Source organism: Ostrinia nubilalis, chromosome 23 (genome assembly GCF_963855985.1).
Source record: "Ostrinia nubilalis chromosome 23, ilOstNubi1.1, whole genome shotgun sequence".
NCBI classification, from domain to species: Eukaryota; Metazoa; Arthropoda; class Insecta; order Lepidoptera; family Crambidae; genus Ostrinia; species Ostrinia nubilalis.
The window spans coordinates 8,400,967-8,419,064 of NC_087110.1; the positions used below are offsets into that span (position 1 = coordinate 8,400,967).

At 41.5% G+C, this 18,098-nt stretch overlaps 1 protein-coding gene across 1 annotated transcript; it reads right to left on the bottom strand.

Moving 5' to 3' along the window:
* Positions 1-536: 536 nt before the first annotated feature.
* On the bottom strand, positions 537-18,053 carry LOC135083218 (splicing factor 3A subunit 1-like). Its single transcript, XM_063977955.1, has 15 exons — positions 18,048-18,053; positions 17,640-17,718; positions 16,778-16,848; positions 16,402-16,480; positions 15,928-16,095; positions 14,147-14,287; positions 12,819-12,938; positions 11,980-12,117; positions 11,752-11,816; positions 10,793-10,906; positions 8,649-8,730; positions 7,994-8,086; positions 6,398-6,498; positions 3,860-3,941; positions 537-3,326 (listed from the first exon to the last, which is right to left on the bottom strand). The coding sequence occupies exons 1-15, from the start codon at positions 18,051-18,053 to the stop codon at positions 2,806-2,808; spliced, it is 1,860 nt and encodes a 619-aa protein (XP_063834025.1). The 3' UTR covers positions 537-2,805.
* Positions 18,054-18,098: the final 45 nt, after the last annotated feature.

Sequence of the window (18,098 nt, forward strand, 5' to 3'; positions counted from 1 at the left end):
CAGCAATATGACGCGAGTGATAAGGATGGGTAGCTTGGGTTCATTGTACGAATTTCTATCTGCTCGGCGACCGGAATTTATTCGGATATTTAATCTGAATTTCGAATTTCATTCGTCTTCCATTCTTTCTTTTTCCGATAGATTTCCAATGGAATTCATGAAACTTTTGTATATTTCATGTGTGTTATTGAATGATTTACAGAAAAACTATCCTCCACCTGTCTTGTAACATGGATTTTGTATTGACATTTTCATTATTTCCTAAAAACAGAATACATATGTATGTATTCTGTTTCTAATTAGTAGAGGGTTCTAATCTGTTAGCAGAGACTAAGGTTTAAATAGCCGAAATGATCATGGTTTTTGATAAATTTTGAATTTTAATGGTTTCCCTATTAGCCAATGAATATGATAGTAAAAGGGTACTAAGACTAGCCAAATGATTATATGACATATATTATATTAAATTTTAATCATATTCTGAAACTCATATGTATGTCTATCTAACGCGACCGATGACAAAATGACATACAATATTACTATTAAGCTTTATTATTATAAGCAAAAGACCTATTTTACTGTCAACCTTTATAATACGAGACATAAGCGAGTTTCTACTTCATACTTACACAATACAACTTGATCGTTTTAATTACATTTTAAAAGTAACTTATTACAAAGCTGCAATATTATTACATTCTAAAAATGAGATACTTCTGCGACATTGCAGTCATTTAATATTGTCTTATAAAGCATTTAAAGAGCAAAGCTTTTCGACCTTAAAACAAAGCCAATAAAGTTCAAAGTATCAATATTGCCACTGCCCTTTAAATGCTAAATTTTATAAAACAATCAAGTTGCTTCAAAAATGATTACAGACTAGAAGGAAAATATAAGTAAACAATAACGTATGTTTGTATCGTACAATAAAATACAAACTACAAAAACTTGCAGCTTGAAATATTTCGAATAAACCTTTTTACATACACTCATTTAAGTATATTAAAACAACAACATCAGACTCTATTATAAAAATCTTTCAAAAATTCTCAACAACTTTTAAAACCACTGAAATTACTGTGGCCAAAAATGGTAAAAAATTGTTTTGAATTTCATTTGAAAGAAAGAGGTAGTAATACATTTGGTCAATGAATAATATTACTCAAAATTAAATTATCTAAAAGACCAAATGAAGAAAACAGTTAAAGTTAGTTATTTGAATTACTTATAGGACTTAAAATACAGCTGGAAATCTTACTTACATTACTTTCTATTAGAATCCAAAAAGAAAGATCTTAAATTTATTATTGCACTTCGTGAAAATGTATTTCTACCTCAACTTTTGACTGTAGAACTTCGTTTTGATAAAAGAAAACATGCGATAGATTTCTGCATCAACGACTTTACTTCATAATTCTGTTGATATTTTACAGATCTTTTGACAACATATGACTTCTTTTATTTACAATAGTTTATCTGTTTTAAAAATTATGTACAATAAAGTAACTGTCCGTGGAATTTGAGTTCAAAACAATATTTTGATATTTAATTTTGAACTAGCTATGTTCACCCGATTAAGCTAACTGCGCACCTCGCTGAAATACGACCCTTCTTCGGGTGAGTACCCGACGAACCAGAGCGTCGACGTGACGTCACAGCTGCCAAGTGCGCAGTTAACTCAACCGGGTTTTATGTATGAGACCTCTCAGGCTAAGACAAGCGTAAACTTATTTAAAACATGTATCCGTTATTTTTCAAAATTGTCTGTTAAGTCACTTAGTGAAGTGTCTGATAGTTCTATTTTAAAATAACGTTTCAGTGCCTTCTAACTTATAGTTAACAAGCCACATACATCGTCTATTGTCGCTGGTTGCCAACAAGTATACCGATATGTAAACTTGTATTTAAAATGCTATTTCACTTTGTATATCTAGAGTTATTTTACCTCATAGTCACCAATAGTTTTTTCTACTATAGCCGCACGTGAGATATTACGTCAATATTAAATTAAATTTCCAGTCCACTAATGAAAAATCGTTGACTTTCCGATCTCAGATTGAGCAAAAGGTTCTTTCAATAAGGCGATTCCTCTGGCAACAATTGACGATCGCTCAACAGATATAACACCATAGACAACGTGTATGATGACGTTAACAAATGACTGCTGTGGGTAAAAAATGCGCAGTGTCATATTGCGAGAGCGACAAAGATACAAAGACTCGAAAATACAAAAAAGGTCTCCCTAAACCATTTTAGGATCTATCCCTTTCACTAATAGCGAGGAAGAGCGACAAAGATAGACTCGAAAACACCAAAACGGTGTTATAGAGTAGCTCTGTTTCAAGCAAATCATGTATTTGTTGCCGTATGAAACTCTGTGTAATACTGCGAAGTCGAACCGAGCCAATAAAAGTACATTTACATTGCTACGTGGCGTATATCGTTCTGCTAATAAAGTCCGGTCGGCGAGCACGTAGAATTTCGTCCAATGACCCCAAGCTACCCATCCTTATCGCTCATGTCGCAGTGAGTGTGCGAGCGCGACAGCAATATAATTACGCGCGAGCGATAAGGATGGCTAGCTTGGGGTCATTGGACGAAATTCTACGTGCTCGGCGACCGGACTTTATGAGACACGGGCCTCTTGGCTTTTGCTGCGTATCTAAATACACCTTTTACTTAAAACGAGGTGCTATTTTTCAAATGAGTATCAATCGAATTCACTGTCAACATGTTGTTTCCACAAAACGTCAGCTACAGTCAAAACAGCTAAACGTAATAAGGTACAATATCACTAATCACGTATCACCAAAACCGCTGGGGGCGCGGCGGGCCCCACCGCGGCGGCCTGGGCCCCGCGCGCCAGAACTGCGGCCCGAAGCCGGGGCCCGCGGGCCGGAAGTTAGTCCGGGGCCCCCAATTCCGCGGGAACCGTTGGTTTAGGAACGGCCGGGGGCTAGAATTCTGCCAATCGCCCTCTTCAAACACCGGAGGGGACGGATTCCGCACATCTTTCTCCATACCTCGACTCCGCAAGTCTTCCTCGTACGCGCTGTCGTTCGAGTTTTCCTCTCTGTCCGGTTCTCTCGGGGGGTTATTCTGGAACGGCATGTTGAAGTTTTCGATAGTCGACATGTTTTCGAACGGGTTGGATAAAGGACGAACGGGCGCGGAGTGCGGTTTTCTGTCGTAGTCCGTGCTGTTGATTTGTATGAGGTTGTTGTGCTCCTTGTGGTTCGTTTTGCCGTTGTCGCCCCCCACTAGCACTTTGTTGTTGTTGAAGCTGTGCCGTCGGGCCAATTCCGGCTTTTGTTGGTAGCCACTTTCTGTAATTGAAATTAGTTTTTGTCATCAAATTGACAGAAAGACAACAACAATAACTCTCTAAGGCAGAAAGGCAACTCATTGCACCACCTTATTTTAACCATAACAATAACCAGTGCTTTTTGTATGGACTTTGATAGATTATTGACGATTGTCAAAGTTAAAGTAAGATGGTGCAACTCAGCCTAAGAATAAGAATGAACATGATGTCAAAATCTGATGGTGGCGTTACATTACATTAAATTGTTACTTCAAGATTAGATAATATGGAAAGCTAAAACGTATTCATTATTTATTGAAATCTGACAATTCCATTAATAAAAAAGTATCAATCAAAGTGAAATTATTAAAGCCTGGTGCGACGCGCGCCCGCAGTGAGTGTGCGAGCGCGACAGCAACATAATTACGTGCGAGCGACAAGGATGGGCAGCTTGGGGTCATTGGACGGGATTCTACGTGCTCACGGACCAGGCTTTACATAATTATGATTTTTATTTTTATTTTTTAGCGATAAACAATATAAAAAAGAACGTACGTTGATCCTCGTCCTCCGAGAGGTCCATATCGACGCTCTCCACAATGTCGGTAGGAGGCAGCATCGGCGGCACTCTGTAATCCTGAACATTCGCTAGCTTAGCACAAAATCAAAAAATCAACATCAAAATTATCTTTATTTGTTTAGACCAGTGGTTCTTAACCGGTGGTCCCTGGAGGCATTCCAAGTGGTCCACGAAGACATCGTTATAAACAAGTGACGTGACGTGATGAGTCGAGTCAACACAATGCAAACGGCGCACAGTGGGCGAGAAATCGACCTCCCCTTTCATAGGATTTTGAAAAAAAAAAAGTGGTCCCCGACAAAACAGAAATTTGGTAAAACGGTCCCTCGTGACTTAAAGGTTAAGAACCACTGGTTTAGACTAATTAAATTAGTACTTGCATATCGTCAAATGCTCTTAAGGAGCCTTTACATGTCTCATTCTTTTTTTGCCCTACCAGCGCTTCGAGACAAACATTTGGCAAGTGCTGAGAAGAAGCGCCGCAACAAACTCAGTATCACACACACATACACATATCATCATCAGGTATTTTACGCCGGTATTCACAAACGATGCTTGCTTAAGTGAAGCAGCAAATCGAACGCACAGCGTTGATTAGAGCTCTGTGATTAGTTCGTGTCACCCTGTGCGTCCACGCGCGCTGTGAGATCTCATAGTAATGTTTGTGAATACGAGCGTTTAGTCTCCATTACAGGAGTACTACCTTGTCAAATGTACCTAAAGGCAAAGGCCTAAAATCCCCACACTAAAGATGTTATAAACCACATAACGTCGTTCATATTGCAATTTGTTCAATGTCAAAAAATTCAAAAAAAATTGTATCAAAATATAAATTATTTATGGAGACTTATATTTATATTAAAAACAACAAACTGCTTAGGAAACATTATTTAAAAAATATTTTGGTGTCTTAAAAGATTTTTCCCGTAAGTACGCTGTTTTTTTTACTCTCCTGTAAACTTGTAATATTTGACATAGAACAAATTGCAATATGAACGACGATAAGAAAAAAATCTTGTTTAACTAGAGGAGACCGAGGTGAGCTGTAACAGAGGAGAACCTAAAATACGCACACTTTTACAAGCTCGCTGGTAGTAAATAAGTTTTCGAGGGCCTTTTCAAGGCGAGAGTGAATAGGTACTTGCAGGGCAGATATGTACCATCCTAGACTGCATTGCACTTAACATCAGGTGCGATTGTGGTCAAATACCTGCCTTGTTATGCATACAAAAAAAAAGTTCCACAAAATTCATTAAACATTGAAATAAATCGACAATGTTACCACTCTTCTCGGTCTCCCCTACAGAGTTACAGACATATTGAACTAGACCCATTTCTCGTTCCCACCGCTGCAACTCCTGTGTAACCAGGAAAGCTTGACCAGTGAAGGCCAAGTTTGTCCCAAGGTAAACCAACATTGGGCCGCAACCAAATTGCCGGCAACACAGTGATACTCAAAAACTATAATATGACTGATAATAAATCAATGTAATTAGTTATGTATCACTGAGTGTCACCGTTGCAGCAATTTAAAGAATATTCTACGAAATATTGTAGTCCAATTTAGCAGCCGGTTCAATATACCCGAATTTCCCCAAGTTAAGGTTAGGGCTCAGGGTATAGCTGTCTAAAAACTAATTAAATTAGAAGATCGCAGTACGAGTATAACATCACCACATACCTGAAAAGCCTGAAATAATAAGATACAGCACAAACAAATTAATTATTGTAGTGCCTAAAACCTAAAAATTGTGTGACAAATTACTAGTAATTAATAAATAAAAGAATTCTCTTCTCACAAATCCTTAGCGAGGGCGAGAGTGAAAAGGCACTTACAGGGAAGGTATGTACCAACCTGAACTGCATTTCAATTAACATCAGGTGCGATTGCGGTCAAAAGACAATGCCGGAAATTGGCGTCTTTTTTTTTTCGCGCGGCCATCGACCAAACCTTGTTTTTTGATTACAAAATAGTATAATAAACCAAACTTACTATGACATGTATACCTCTAAACTCAGTCTGAACTGAGTTACGAGCATTAGAAGTTTGATGATTTTCATACTAGATTTGCTTTTTGCGCGCAAGTTTTGTAAGAAATTGCAACAAAATAGTGACATTGTATGTGTAAACAAACAATATCATCCATTAAAGGCTCCAGACATCAGTATGCAGCAGAATCAGCGCAATAAAAAAATAGCGCAATATTTTGTTGCAATTTCTTACAAAACTTGCGCGCAAAAAGCAAATCTAGTATGAAAATCATCAAACTTCTAATGCTCATAACTTAGTTCAGACTGAGTTTAGAGGTATACATGCCATAGTAAGTTTGGTTTATTACACTATTTTGTAATCAAAAAACAAAGTTTGGTCGATGGCCGCGCGAAAAAAAAAAGACGCCACCTTCCATACAAAATCTGGCATTGCCATTTTGCATTAGAAAAATCCTGAATTTAACCCACCTTGGGTTGTTTTTTTAGTGTATGTTTTTTTTAAGCATACGTTGAAATCTTACCTGATCCAAATTTATAACTGGATTGACCGGTCTCGGGACGGGATTGGGAGGCCTTATTGCGGGTTGGTGCGTTAAAGATATTAGATTCCTATGGTCCACATCTGAAATCATAACATAAATAAGTTATTCAAACAAAACTCGCTAATTATATGATCAAGCTTAGACTTTTCCAATGAATAAATAAATTATCGCAGTCGCAAACTGAGCAGAGCTGTTGCGGGATAAAACTTGTATTGAAAAATAAATAATTATTTCCATTTCATTCGCGTGAGTAATAAAGAGTGACACACAGTTGTCTGTCACTCAGCAACGCCATTTGAACAATGAGGGTTTTCGCAAATGAAAGATCCGCTAGATGGCGGGACGTGGATGTGGGGTCTGACTGCTGCGTGATTGGTGGATTTTGACATATCTGTCAATATCATGTCAAAAATAACCAATCATGCAGCATTTGGACCTCGCGTCTACGTATTGCCATCTGGCGGATTTTTCATTCGCGAAAACCCTCATTAGTTCATAGTAAACTATAGGTCGCATAACTCAGTCAGTGGTTGAGGTATAGGACCGGCACGGGACGGTGACATTGACATATTATGACGTGACACAGCATATAAATCTGAATGAGATCTGAGGTGTCTCTGACGTATAACGTTACAAAAACTCCTGTGCCGATCCCATACCTCAGGCACTGAGTGAGTAAAGCTTCAACCACACCAACGTGTGCAGATCGCCATCGCCGGCGCGATCATAGGCCAATGACAGGTCGTGCGAACCATGACACTCCGCGCGACCTGTCATTGGCCTATGATCGCGCCGGCGATGGCGATTTGCACGCGTTGGTGCGGTTAAAGCTTTATATCGGTTTAGGTTTTGACTGTCCTTGCGGCACATATTTTTAAAATGGTAACTAATTTATTTTAAGGTCTTGCATGAGGGAATATAATAACTGTGTACTCTGTGATATAGATTTATAATTACAAATCTCTGTCTTCCACAATTATTTTGCTTATGGAAAATAGGTGATGTAATGTTTAACAGCTATATGTATAGTTATACACTCAACATCAAATAAACCGCACCTTCCGCGACGCAAACTTTAAAGATTTTCTTCTGACACAATTATGGTACCCCAACAATATTGGTGTTATTTGAAAGCCCAATAAATATCCTTAAAGAAAAATACATTTCATTCCTAAATACATAAATGATTAACATATACCATAAATGTGACTTGAAAATAGACCTCACTTTGGGCTCACCTCTGGGATCAATTAGACCAATTTTTATGGTTATAAAACCAAATAAAGATCTCAGGTGTCCTCTTTAACAGATGGATAGCGATTAATCCCAACTTAACAGTTTTATAGCCATAAAAGTTGGCTCAAGCGTAACTACCTATTTTTTTAAGAAGTGACTCTGGATCCTTCTAAAGACACATTTTTGGGGTAAAAACCTTTCCTTTAATGAAATGAAGTTTAGAACTAGGCTTTCAAATGGTGCCAATATTGGTGGGAAGTGGGGACTGGGGATGCATACGTTTGAAAGTGCTTGTCGCGGGAGGAGCGATTTATTTGAAGCCGAGTGTAGTATAGTTACCTTGTTGCACGGGCGCGTGGTGAGGCGGCGCCACCGGCGCGGGCACCGGCAGCGGCAGCGTCGGCAGCATTCGATGGTCTACGTCTTCCATGTCTGACAAATTGACATTTATATCTATCTGTTAGTTGACATTTTGAAATGACATTGATGGACTTGGAGAAATGGATATTCTACAGTAAAAATATACTTATAACTACTTATAATATGTCGATCACAGGCTCCCATGAAGATGCAGAGAACTGTGATTTAGGTTATTTACAAATATTTGCACAAATGTTTGAACTAAGTGAAAAGATGTTCAAGAACTCTTTTGTGATATTCCCATTTTACTCATCAACGAAACTGTCGTCCATTATATGCAGAATCTTTGCAAAAACTTCAAATTTTTTGCGATACCTGTATGGAAATCGATGATTACTAATACAAAATTATTTGCACAAATACATTTGTACAAAATCTTGACACACAACTTGACCTGTTTGTGACCGACAATACATTAGCTCGACATTTGACAGTTCATAATAAGTATGTTACATGCCTAATGTACTAACAACATTGCATACCTTGAACAGTTGTAATAAGGTTTACTTTGCAATGAAATGTGTTAGCATACACATTTAAGCTGTCAACTACATAGAAATAAAGTAATACTCACGACCAAGTATTGGCAACACTGGAGGGGGAGGCGGGGGAGGTAATATCCCTCTGTGGTCCACGTCAGCGGGAGGCGGCCCTTTCTGAAACAATATTTATTTATAGAGGGTGGTTCTAGACAAGGTACAGGTATACCTCTCTATAGGTATAGTGGCTTCTTGAAAGGTCACAGTAAAGGCATTATAATATTTGTTGTCTACAGAAAAAATCATAGGGGACTTGTATTTAGATTTATTGTTATTTCGTAAAAGTAATTTAAGAACATTAGTATTAATATTGCTGAAATTAACCCGTTAACTCCTAGTACTAAATTAACCCAGATACTCCTGAAACATTTTATTATCTCCAAAGTTAATGATATTTGTATATGAGGCTTAAAAACTGACAAATAACATGGGAAAAATAAGAAAAAAAATATTTCCCTCGCGGAAATTCGGAAAAGCGGTGTCGTTTATAAACAACAGTAGTAAAATGCACTACTATGAGGTATGCATTGCATAAAGTAAACCGTCCTTTATTTTATTTGGCTATTGTGACAAAACTGAGTAATATTACTTTTGGATCTTTTGTTTCTTTAATTGTAAAAATGCATAACGTAAGATAGGTACCACGGTATTTCCCTGCATTGCGCACCCTTTTGAGGGATATCGAACTCGAGTCGATGTCTCTTCGAAAGGATGTGCGATGCCAAAAGCAAGAGCGTCCGAGGAAGACCAGATTCTTGACATATCCTTACGAGAATGTCAGGATAAATGCGGAGTGGGGAGCCTATTGGGGGGGTCATTCCACTTTGTTCACCTAGGTGAAGAAAGTGAAACAGAAATAGCTATTTATTTGTCTTTTTAGTGTCCTCATCTCACCTCGGAACCATTTCACCTAGCTTCATTTTCCAGGTGGATTGCGTCGACTAAAACGATCGCCTTTGTTCACCTAGGAATTAATTCACCCTGGTAAACAAATGCGAAAACCTGTGTGAATTAATTCCTAGATGAACAAAAGCGACTGCTTTAGTCAAATCAAGTCACCTGGATAATATCATCTGGGTGAAATGGTTCTGAGGTGAAATGAGAACACGAAAAATAACACTTTCTTCACCCAGGTGACATCACCGAGGTGTACATAGTGGAATAATCCTATTGGGGCAGTGGCTCAGTAATTGTTTTTTTTTCTAGTTGTGTTGTTATTGTTTATATCTATGTATTAACTACTGTATCAATAATGATCAGACAATCTAGCACTGGAAAATTATCGTCATTTTCCAGCTCCTCGACGATTTCGTAAAGCTTCAGAGCCTGATAATGTGTTCTACAATAAAAAATAAAATAATAATTTCTTGAAAGATAAAGTAGTACATTTTACTGCTGGCGTTTATAAACAACACCAGTTATTTTTCGTTATAACTTCTTACCAAAGGTTCTGAATCAGTGTGATTTGATGTTTATATGTAGATTATGATACTAATATCACGATTTATATAAACTATCTCAATAAATTGTGCAACTTATTATTACTACTTATCTTGAAAAACTCATCGTTGAAAATGGCTAAATAAACTTGTAAATATTAATTGTAACCTAATGAATTATTAAGATTACACATAGACTAAGTCGACAAAGCCTTCCCCTGTCAAGTAACATAAATAAATAAAAACAAAAGTACCTAAATATTCTCCAATATTTTTTGTTTCTATGTGTTGTTTTAAAACGACGGTAGTATAAAGTGGGTTAAATATGTTTGTATTACGAGCGAGTTCACCACAATAGTCGAGCGGCGACGGGGTTTTTTAAGCCCGCATTTCTCGGATTACGAGTCAGCCAATCCCATCCCTTCTGCGTTCGGCTATCGTGGCTACTTTGTGCAGTCCTACATCATAACATAAGATATTGATCGTCGTCCCCACCATCGTCTAGTGGGTAAGCGCAAAGCATTTCCTTACGTAAAAGAGGCAGTTATTTCCCAGTAGCAGAGGCCAGTTTTTTGCCATCTAAACAATTTTATTACCAACAAGTTGATTCAAGCCTGCAGTGTTCTAAGCAATTGAATAAAAAGAGTAAAAGAGACAAAAGCAGTTAACAAGTTGGTTCAAGGCTAAAAAAAAGCCAAGCAAATGCATAAAAAGAGGTAGAGACAAAAGCGGTTATTTACCGGGTGTAGCGGTGGGTAGGTGATAGGCGGACGCGGCGGCGGCGCGGGCGGCGGCGATTCCGGCGTGTCGGCGAATAATGCGCCGGGCGAGCGGCCCGCCGGCGGGACCGCCGTCTGGAGACAGAAGATGACGTCATCATCAGGTCATTTAAACCCTTGATCAAACGTACCGAGTAATCGGGCGAGACAGTGCTCTCGGCCGAGTACTCGGTGCGTATGAACATAGCGCCGAGTGCTCGGCCCAGCAAAGCGGCGAGACAGTAGCTCAACTCCCGTTCTACGTACTAGCACAGAATAAAATAAGTACTACGTACAGAAAGTTTTCTTCGCGAAGGTATTTCAAAAAATGTATGCTCAATGCCCTCAACAATATGGTGTAATTTAGCTTGTCTCAAGAGTCGAGCGGTTTCGTTGACACAGTGATCGGTACTGTGACGGTGCGATAGGGCTGACTTCGGTAAATTAATGTGTGAAGTGAAGTGCCAAACTGCGGAAAATGGCGGAGGAAATATGTACATGATTAATTATTTTATTATTCAGGCAGTTAAATACTGCACGCACAGTATTGAATACATCACCGTTTTTTTCTACTTTCCATCATACATGTGCGTGCGTCAATGCTCGTCCATGAGTGTCCTGTCGATTAGATATCCCAGGAGGTGTCGTCGCGCGTGTTTTGTTATCCATGCAAGATGAACACTGAACAGGCCTGGTTTGACTTAGGGCGCCTTAAAATTAAAAGCATGAGGAAGCGCTGCAATGGTGCCATATTAGTTTTCATACAATTTCTATCTAATCAGCTGAATTTTCCTCCAAGGCCACGGCTCCATTTCTTTTAAAAATGGTTTACTCTTTAGCTAGTGAAGAAAAATCATATTTATATCGCTTTGCACCTTCGTTTCTTAATGAAGTTCTAAATACGGTGTAAGAGGTTAAGAGATTTTTTGAATAGAACTTACCGGCATCCACGAACTACTATTCCAGGGACTACTTGTTTCTGGTTGGTAGGGCTGATCCGCATCGTCTAAAAAAGTTAGAAATAAAATTGTCAAAACAAATAGATCACAAAACTGTACAGGGTGGATTTTGTAATGCCACCTGAAGGGAATATACTCTTAATACTGTAGATTTTTTTTAAAACTCAAAACTACTGAAAAACCGCATAAAAGTTACATTAAAGAACTCACCGATCACAATATGGTCCATGGTCCCATAGAATGACGTAGGTGGCGGGGGATTCCCAGTAGAATCAGGTGTAAGGAGGTCCAATCCCGGTAGCGTGTCTTGAGACTTCTGAGACATGGTACCGCTTGCTACTGAAACCACTAGGAGACACGTTAAATTATTTTGAAGGAAAGTTTTAATGTGGAAATTAGAAAGAAACAAAATTAATATTTTATAACTTTTTTATTTTCTAAACTTAATCGATTTTTCGGCAACACTAGTCTAATGGATAGGTTTGTAAGGTATAGACGACAGCACGTGAAGGTAAAATACTAGGGCACCTTATACAGTTCCTATTTTGTAACAAAAAGTATGTCTGATATACTGTCGATGCACTTTATCAGCAAATTGGTGAAACTGGCCATTAAAAATTCTTAAGACTATAATAATACTTGGGCATGTGATTTAACAAGTTCACTCGTTTAACTTTCAAGCACGTTAATAACTAACTAGCCCACCGAACTCCGTACCGCCTAATCAATTAATATGTGACATGATGACGTATCAATGAGAGTTTTCGCGAATGAAAGATCCGCTAGATGGCGGGACGTAGATGTGGGGTCTGACTGCTGCGTGATTGGTGGATTTTGACATATCTGTCAATGTCATGTCAAAAATAACCAATCATGCAGCATTTGGACCTCGCGTCTACGTATTGCCATCTGGCGGATTTTTCATTCGCGAAAACCCTCATTACGTAATGTAGTATCAATGCCTAATCAATTTACGAAGTTTTCATATGGATCCTCAAACTTTTTTGAAAATATTCTTAATCAGGGATAAGGAGACTATGAAAACACACCTGAGTTGTTATCCGATGCGACGGTATTCGTCTCATTCGGTAATAACGTTTTTAGGAAGTCGTTTATATTGAAGTCTTGTTTCTCTGAGGGTCTGTTGTTTATTACTTCTATTTTGTTTGCTGTAACAAACAGAAACAATTAAAATTTATTGCATTACGAAACCGCTACACGAAAACAAGAGGTATCAACATTTTAACCACCAAAAATAAAACACTACCGCGATGCAAAACTATACAGCGCCATCTATTGGTGACGATAAGGACTAATTGTTAAATTGCTTTAGCTTGAATTACTAGTTTTGTTTTTACACTCTTTAAATTATGCTAGCGTTTTACTCAGTCAGTGCCTGCGGTAAGAGAGCGGCACAAGATGGTGTTTTTGAAACGTCAAACGTCAGCGGGACTTCAGATCTCCTTCAGAGTTATATTGCTTTGTCACATCACTATGTTAAATGTCACCCCTCCCGTGCCATACCTCAGGCACTGACTGAATTAAGCTCTTATAGTTCCAAAATACTGAACTGTCCTATCGATGACATTGACAGTGGGGCGCCACCGTCAATACCGAATCGCAGGTTCCGATTTTTGCCATGTTGGAAACCATATAGTTGAACGATGGTAGCGCCCCCCTGTCATTGAGTTTGGTGGGACAGTTCAGCGTGGGTCATCTATAGACCTGATCATTTCATCCACTCGGACACGCCCCACCAATTTTTGGTCGAGGGAAGCGCGGGGTGCGGGGAGTTTGATCCGAGCAATCCGAGCGTCATTATTGTAGTGTGCGTGTGCACCCATGGACAATTTAGCGTGTAAGATTTTAAACGTTCGCGTTCCATTTCAATGAGGGTTTTCGCGAATGAAAAATCCGCCAGATGGCAATACGTAGACGCGAGGTCCAAATGCTGCATGATTGGTTATTTTTGACATGACATTGACAGATGTCAAAATCCACCAATCACGTAGCAGTCAGACCCCACATCCACGTCCCGCCATCTAGCGGATCTTTCATTCGCGAAAACCCTCATTAAAATAGTAAGTCACAGGTCTTCTTAACGCGACGTTTATTAATGAGTTACATTATGTACTCACGGCTTGACGTTTCGGCTGCGACGCTGCAGCCGTGATCACAAGCAGACTGCAGCCGAAACGTCAAGACGTGAATACATAATGTAACTCATTAATAAACGTCGCGTTAAGACCCGTGTCTTACTATTTTAATTTAGCGTGTACTGATAACACTCAAACATTAGCGGAAGAATGGTGGGGCGCTTCGTGAATGTAACGATCAATATGAGTGTTAATATTTAAAAATAATTGAATAAACTCACCACTACTAATCCCGGTATCGTTGGACTCGTTGAACAGGGCTAACGCGTTGTCGTTGTTGAGGAACGACGACAGACCTAAGTTGTAGAGGGATCCGTCTGCTGCAACCGACGTGTTGAACGTGCGGTCAATGTTGTATGATACTGGAACAATACGATTTGAGTGTTACTTAAAGTTACTTATGACCTTAAATAAATGTCCTACTAAGGGCACAGGCTCTATTTGAATGGACGTTTTTTATGGACGTAAGCTAATATACTACCACTGCAGGACAAGCTTGACCTCAAAGAGCAGAAGAGAAATTTATGCTCACTAGATGGCGCCACTGTCTTAGCCACTAGCAAGTAACAAGACACTTATTTAGCGAGTTTGCAAAAAAAAATGTATAGTCGTCTGCATAAAATCCTAGCACAATATGGCACCTTATGCAGTGGCAATAGGGTCGTGTGCAATCACTGTCATCCGTCTCCCTTGTTGCTGCCAAGCGCCGGCAGGTCAAGAAACAAGTGAGCGTCGCGCGTCGCCCGTAGTAGTTATAAGACGACACAAGCTAGAAGGCACCTTATGCAGTTGCAATAGGGCTCATTGCGACTCACTATCGTCGCCCGACCAAGGTCGGGCGCGGGCAGCTCAAGAAACAAATGAACGTCGCTCGTCTTACTCACCATATGACACAAGTTACATTTAGCACCTTATGCAGTCGCAATAAAGACGAGTCACTGTCATCGTCTCCCTCGTCGCTAAGCTGTGCAATAAAGCGCCTTACGCCGCGGCAATAGGGTCCGCACTCACTGTCTGCGCCGGGCTTGTGGTCGGGCGCGGACAGTTCAAGAAACAAATGAACGTCGCTCGTCGCTCGTCGCAGTCACCATAAGACACAAGTTACATTTAGCACCTTATGCAGTCGCAATAAAGACGACTCACTGTCGTCGTCTCCCTCGTCGCTAAGCTCAGCAATAAAGCACCTTACGCCACGGCAATAGGGTCCGCACTCACTGTCTGCACCAAACAAGAAACAAATGAGCGTCGCGCGTCGCTCGTAGTAGTTATCAGGTGACACAAGCTAGAAGACACCTTATGCGGTCGTAATAGGGCTCATTGCGACTTACTGTCGACGCCCGACTCTTGGTCGGGCGCGGGCTGTTCTAAAAACAATTGAACGTCGCTCGTCGCAGTCACCACATGACACAAGCTACAAGGCACCTTATGCAGTTGCAATAGGGTCCAATGTGTCTCACTGTCATAGTCTCCCTTGTTGTCAAGCGCAGGCAGGTCAAGAAACAAGTGAGCGTGGCGCGTCGCTCGTAGTAGTTATCAGGTGAATCAAGCTAGAAGGCACCTTATGGAGTCGTAATAAGGTCCATTGCACTCACTGTCATCGTGTCTCGTTGCTATCAGGCGCAGGCTGGTCAAGAAACAAATGAGCGTCGCGCTCGCGCGTCGCCCGTAGTAGTTATCAGGTGACACAAGCTAGAAGGCACCTTATGCAGTTGCAATAGGGTCCATTGTCTCTCACTATCGTCGCCCGACTCGTGGTCGGGCGCGGGCAGTTCTAAAAACAATTGAGCGTCGCACTCGCGCGCCGCTCGTAGTAGTTATCAGGTGACACAAGCTAGAAGGCACCTTATACATTCGTAATAGGGTCCATTACGACTCACTGTCGCCGCCCGACTCGTGTTCGAGCGCGGACAGTTCTAAAAACAATTGAGCGTCGCTCGTCGCAGTCACCAAGAGACACAAGTTACATTTAGCACCTTATGCAGCCGCAATAAAGACGACTCACTGTCTGCGTCGGGCTCGTGGTCGGGCGCGGGCAGCTCCAGGTCCTCGTCGGGCCCCGGCGACGGAACGTCCTCGTCCCGCTGCTTACAACACTCTATGTGCTTGGGATAGAGGCGAGTTTGCAACGAGAAAGTACTCGCTGTCATAGTCTCCCTCGTTGCTAAAGCCTCTAATGTAGTTGCAATAAGAGCGAATTTGCGACAACAATGTACTCACTGTCATCTCCCTTGTTGTAAAGCGCAGGCAGGTCAAGAAACAAATGAGCGTTGCGCGCCGCTCGTAGTAGATATCAGGTGACACAAGCTACAATGCACCTTATGCAGTCGTAATTAGAGTCCATTGCGACTCACTTTCGTCGCCCGACTGGTGGTCGGGCGCGGGCAGTTCAAGAAACAAATGAGCGTCGCTCGTCGCAGTCACCAAGAGACACAAGTTACATTTAGCACCTTATGCAGTCGCAATAAAGACGACTCACTGTCTGCGTTGGGCTCGTGGTCGGGCGCGGGCAGCTCCAGGTCCTCGTCGGGCCCCGGCGACGGCACGTCCTCGTCCCGCTGCTTACAACACTCTTATGTGCTTGGGATAGAGGCGAGTTTGCGGCAACAATGTACTCGCTGTCTTCTCCCTTGTTGCTGCCAAGCGTAGGCAGGTCAAGAAACAAGTGAGCGTTGCGCGTCGCTCTTAGTAGATATTAGGTGAATCAAGCTAGAAGGCACCTTATGCAGTTGCAATAGTGTTCAATGTACTCACTGTGATCGTCTCCCTTGTTGCCAAGCGCAGGCGGGTCAAGAAACAAGTGAGCGTCGCGCGCATCTCGTAGTAGCTATCAGGTGACACAAGCTAGAAAGCACCTTATGCAGTTGCAATAGGGTCCATTGTCTCTCACTATCGTCGCCCAACACGTGGTCGGGCGCGGGCAGTTCTAAAAACAAGCGAACGTCGCTCGTTGTATTTACCAAGTGACTAAAGTTACTATACCTTATGCAGTTGTAATAGAGTCCAGGGTGATTCACGCGCGGGCCGGTTTAGAAACAAATGAACGTCGCTCGTCGCAATGACTATAAGGCACAAGCTACAAGGCACCTTAAAGCAGTTGCAATAATCACTGTCATCGTCTCCCTTGTTACCAAGCGCCGGCAGGTCAAGAAACAAGTGAACGTCGCGCGCCGCTCGTAGTAGCTATCAGGTGAAAAAGCTAGAAGGCACCTTATGCAGTTGCAATAGTGTTCAATGTACTCACTGTGATCGTCTCCCTTGTTGTCAAGCGCAGGCGAGTAAAGAAACAAGTGAGCGTCGCGCGTCGCTCGTAGTACTTACTTATCAGGTAACACAAGCTACAATAGACCTTATGTAATCGTAATAGAGTCCATTGCGACTCACTGTCGTCGCTCGACTCGTGGTCGGGCGCAGGCAGTTCAAGAAACAAATGAGCGTCGCGCGCCGCTCGTAGTAGTTATAAGGTGACACAAGCTAGAATGCACCTTATGCAGTTGCAATAGGGTCCAGTGTGTCTCACTATCGTCGCCCGACTCGTGTTCGAGCGCGGACAGTTCTAAAAACAATTGAGCGTCGCTCGTCGCAGTCACCAAGAGACACAAGTTACATTTAGCACCTTATGCAGTCGCAATAAAGACGACTCACTATCATCGTCTCCCTCGTCGCTAAGCTCTGCAATAATGCACCTTAAGCCGCGGCAATACGGTCCGCACTCACTGTCTGCGTCGGGCTCGTGGTCGGGCGCGGGCAGCTCCAGGTCCTCGTCGGGCCCCGGCGACGGCACGTCCTCGTCCCGCTGCTTACAACACTCTTATGTGCTTGGGATAGAAGCGAGTTTGCGACAACAATGTACTCGCTGTCATCTCTCTTGTTGCCAAGCGTAGGCAGGTCAAGAAACAAAATTAAATGAGCGTCGCTCGTAGTAGTTATCAGGTGACACAAGCTACAATAGACCTTATGTAATCGTAATAGAGTCCATTGCGACTCGCTGTCGTCGCACGACTCGTGGTCGACCGCGGGCAGTTCTAAAAACAATTGAGCGTCGCGCGCCGCTCGTAGTAGCTATCAGGTGACACAAGCTACAAGGCACCTTATGCAGTTGCAATATGGTCTAGTGTGTCTCACTGTCATCGTCTCCCTTGTTGTCAAGCACAGGCAGGTCAAGAAACAAGTGAG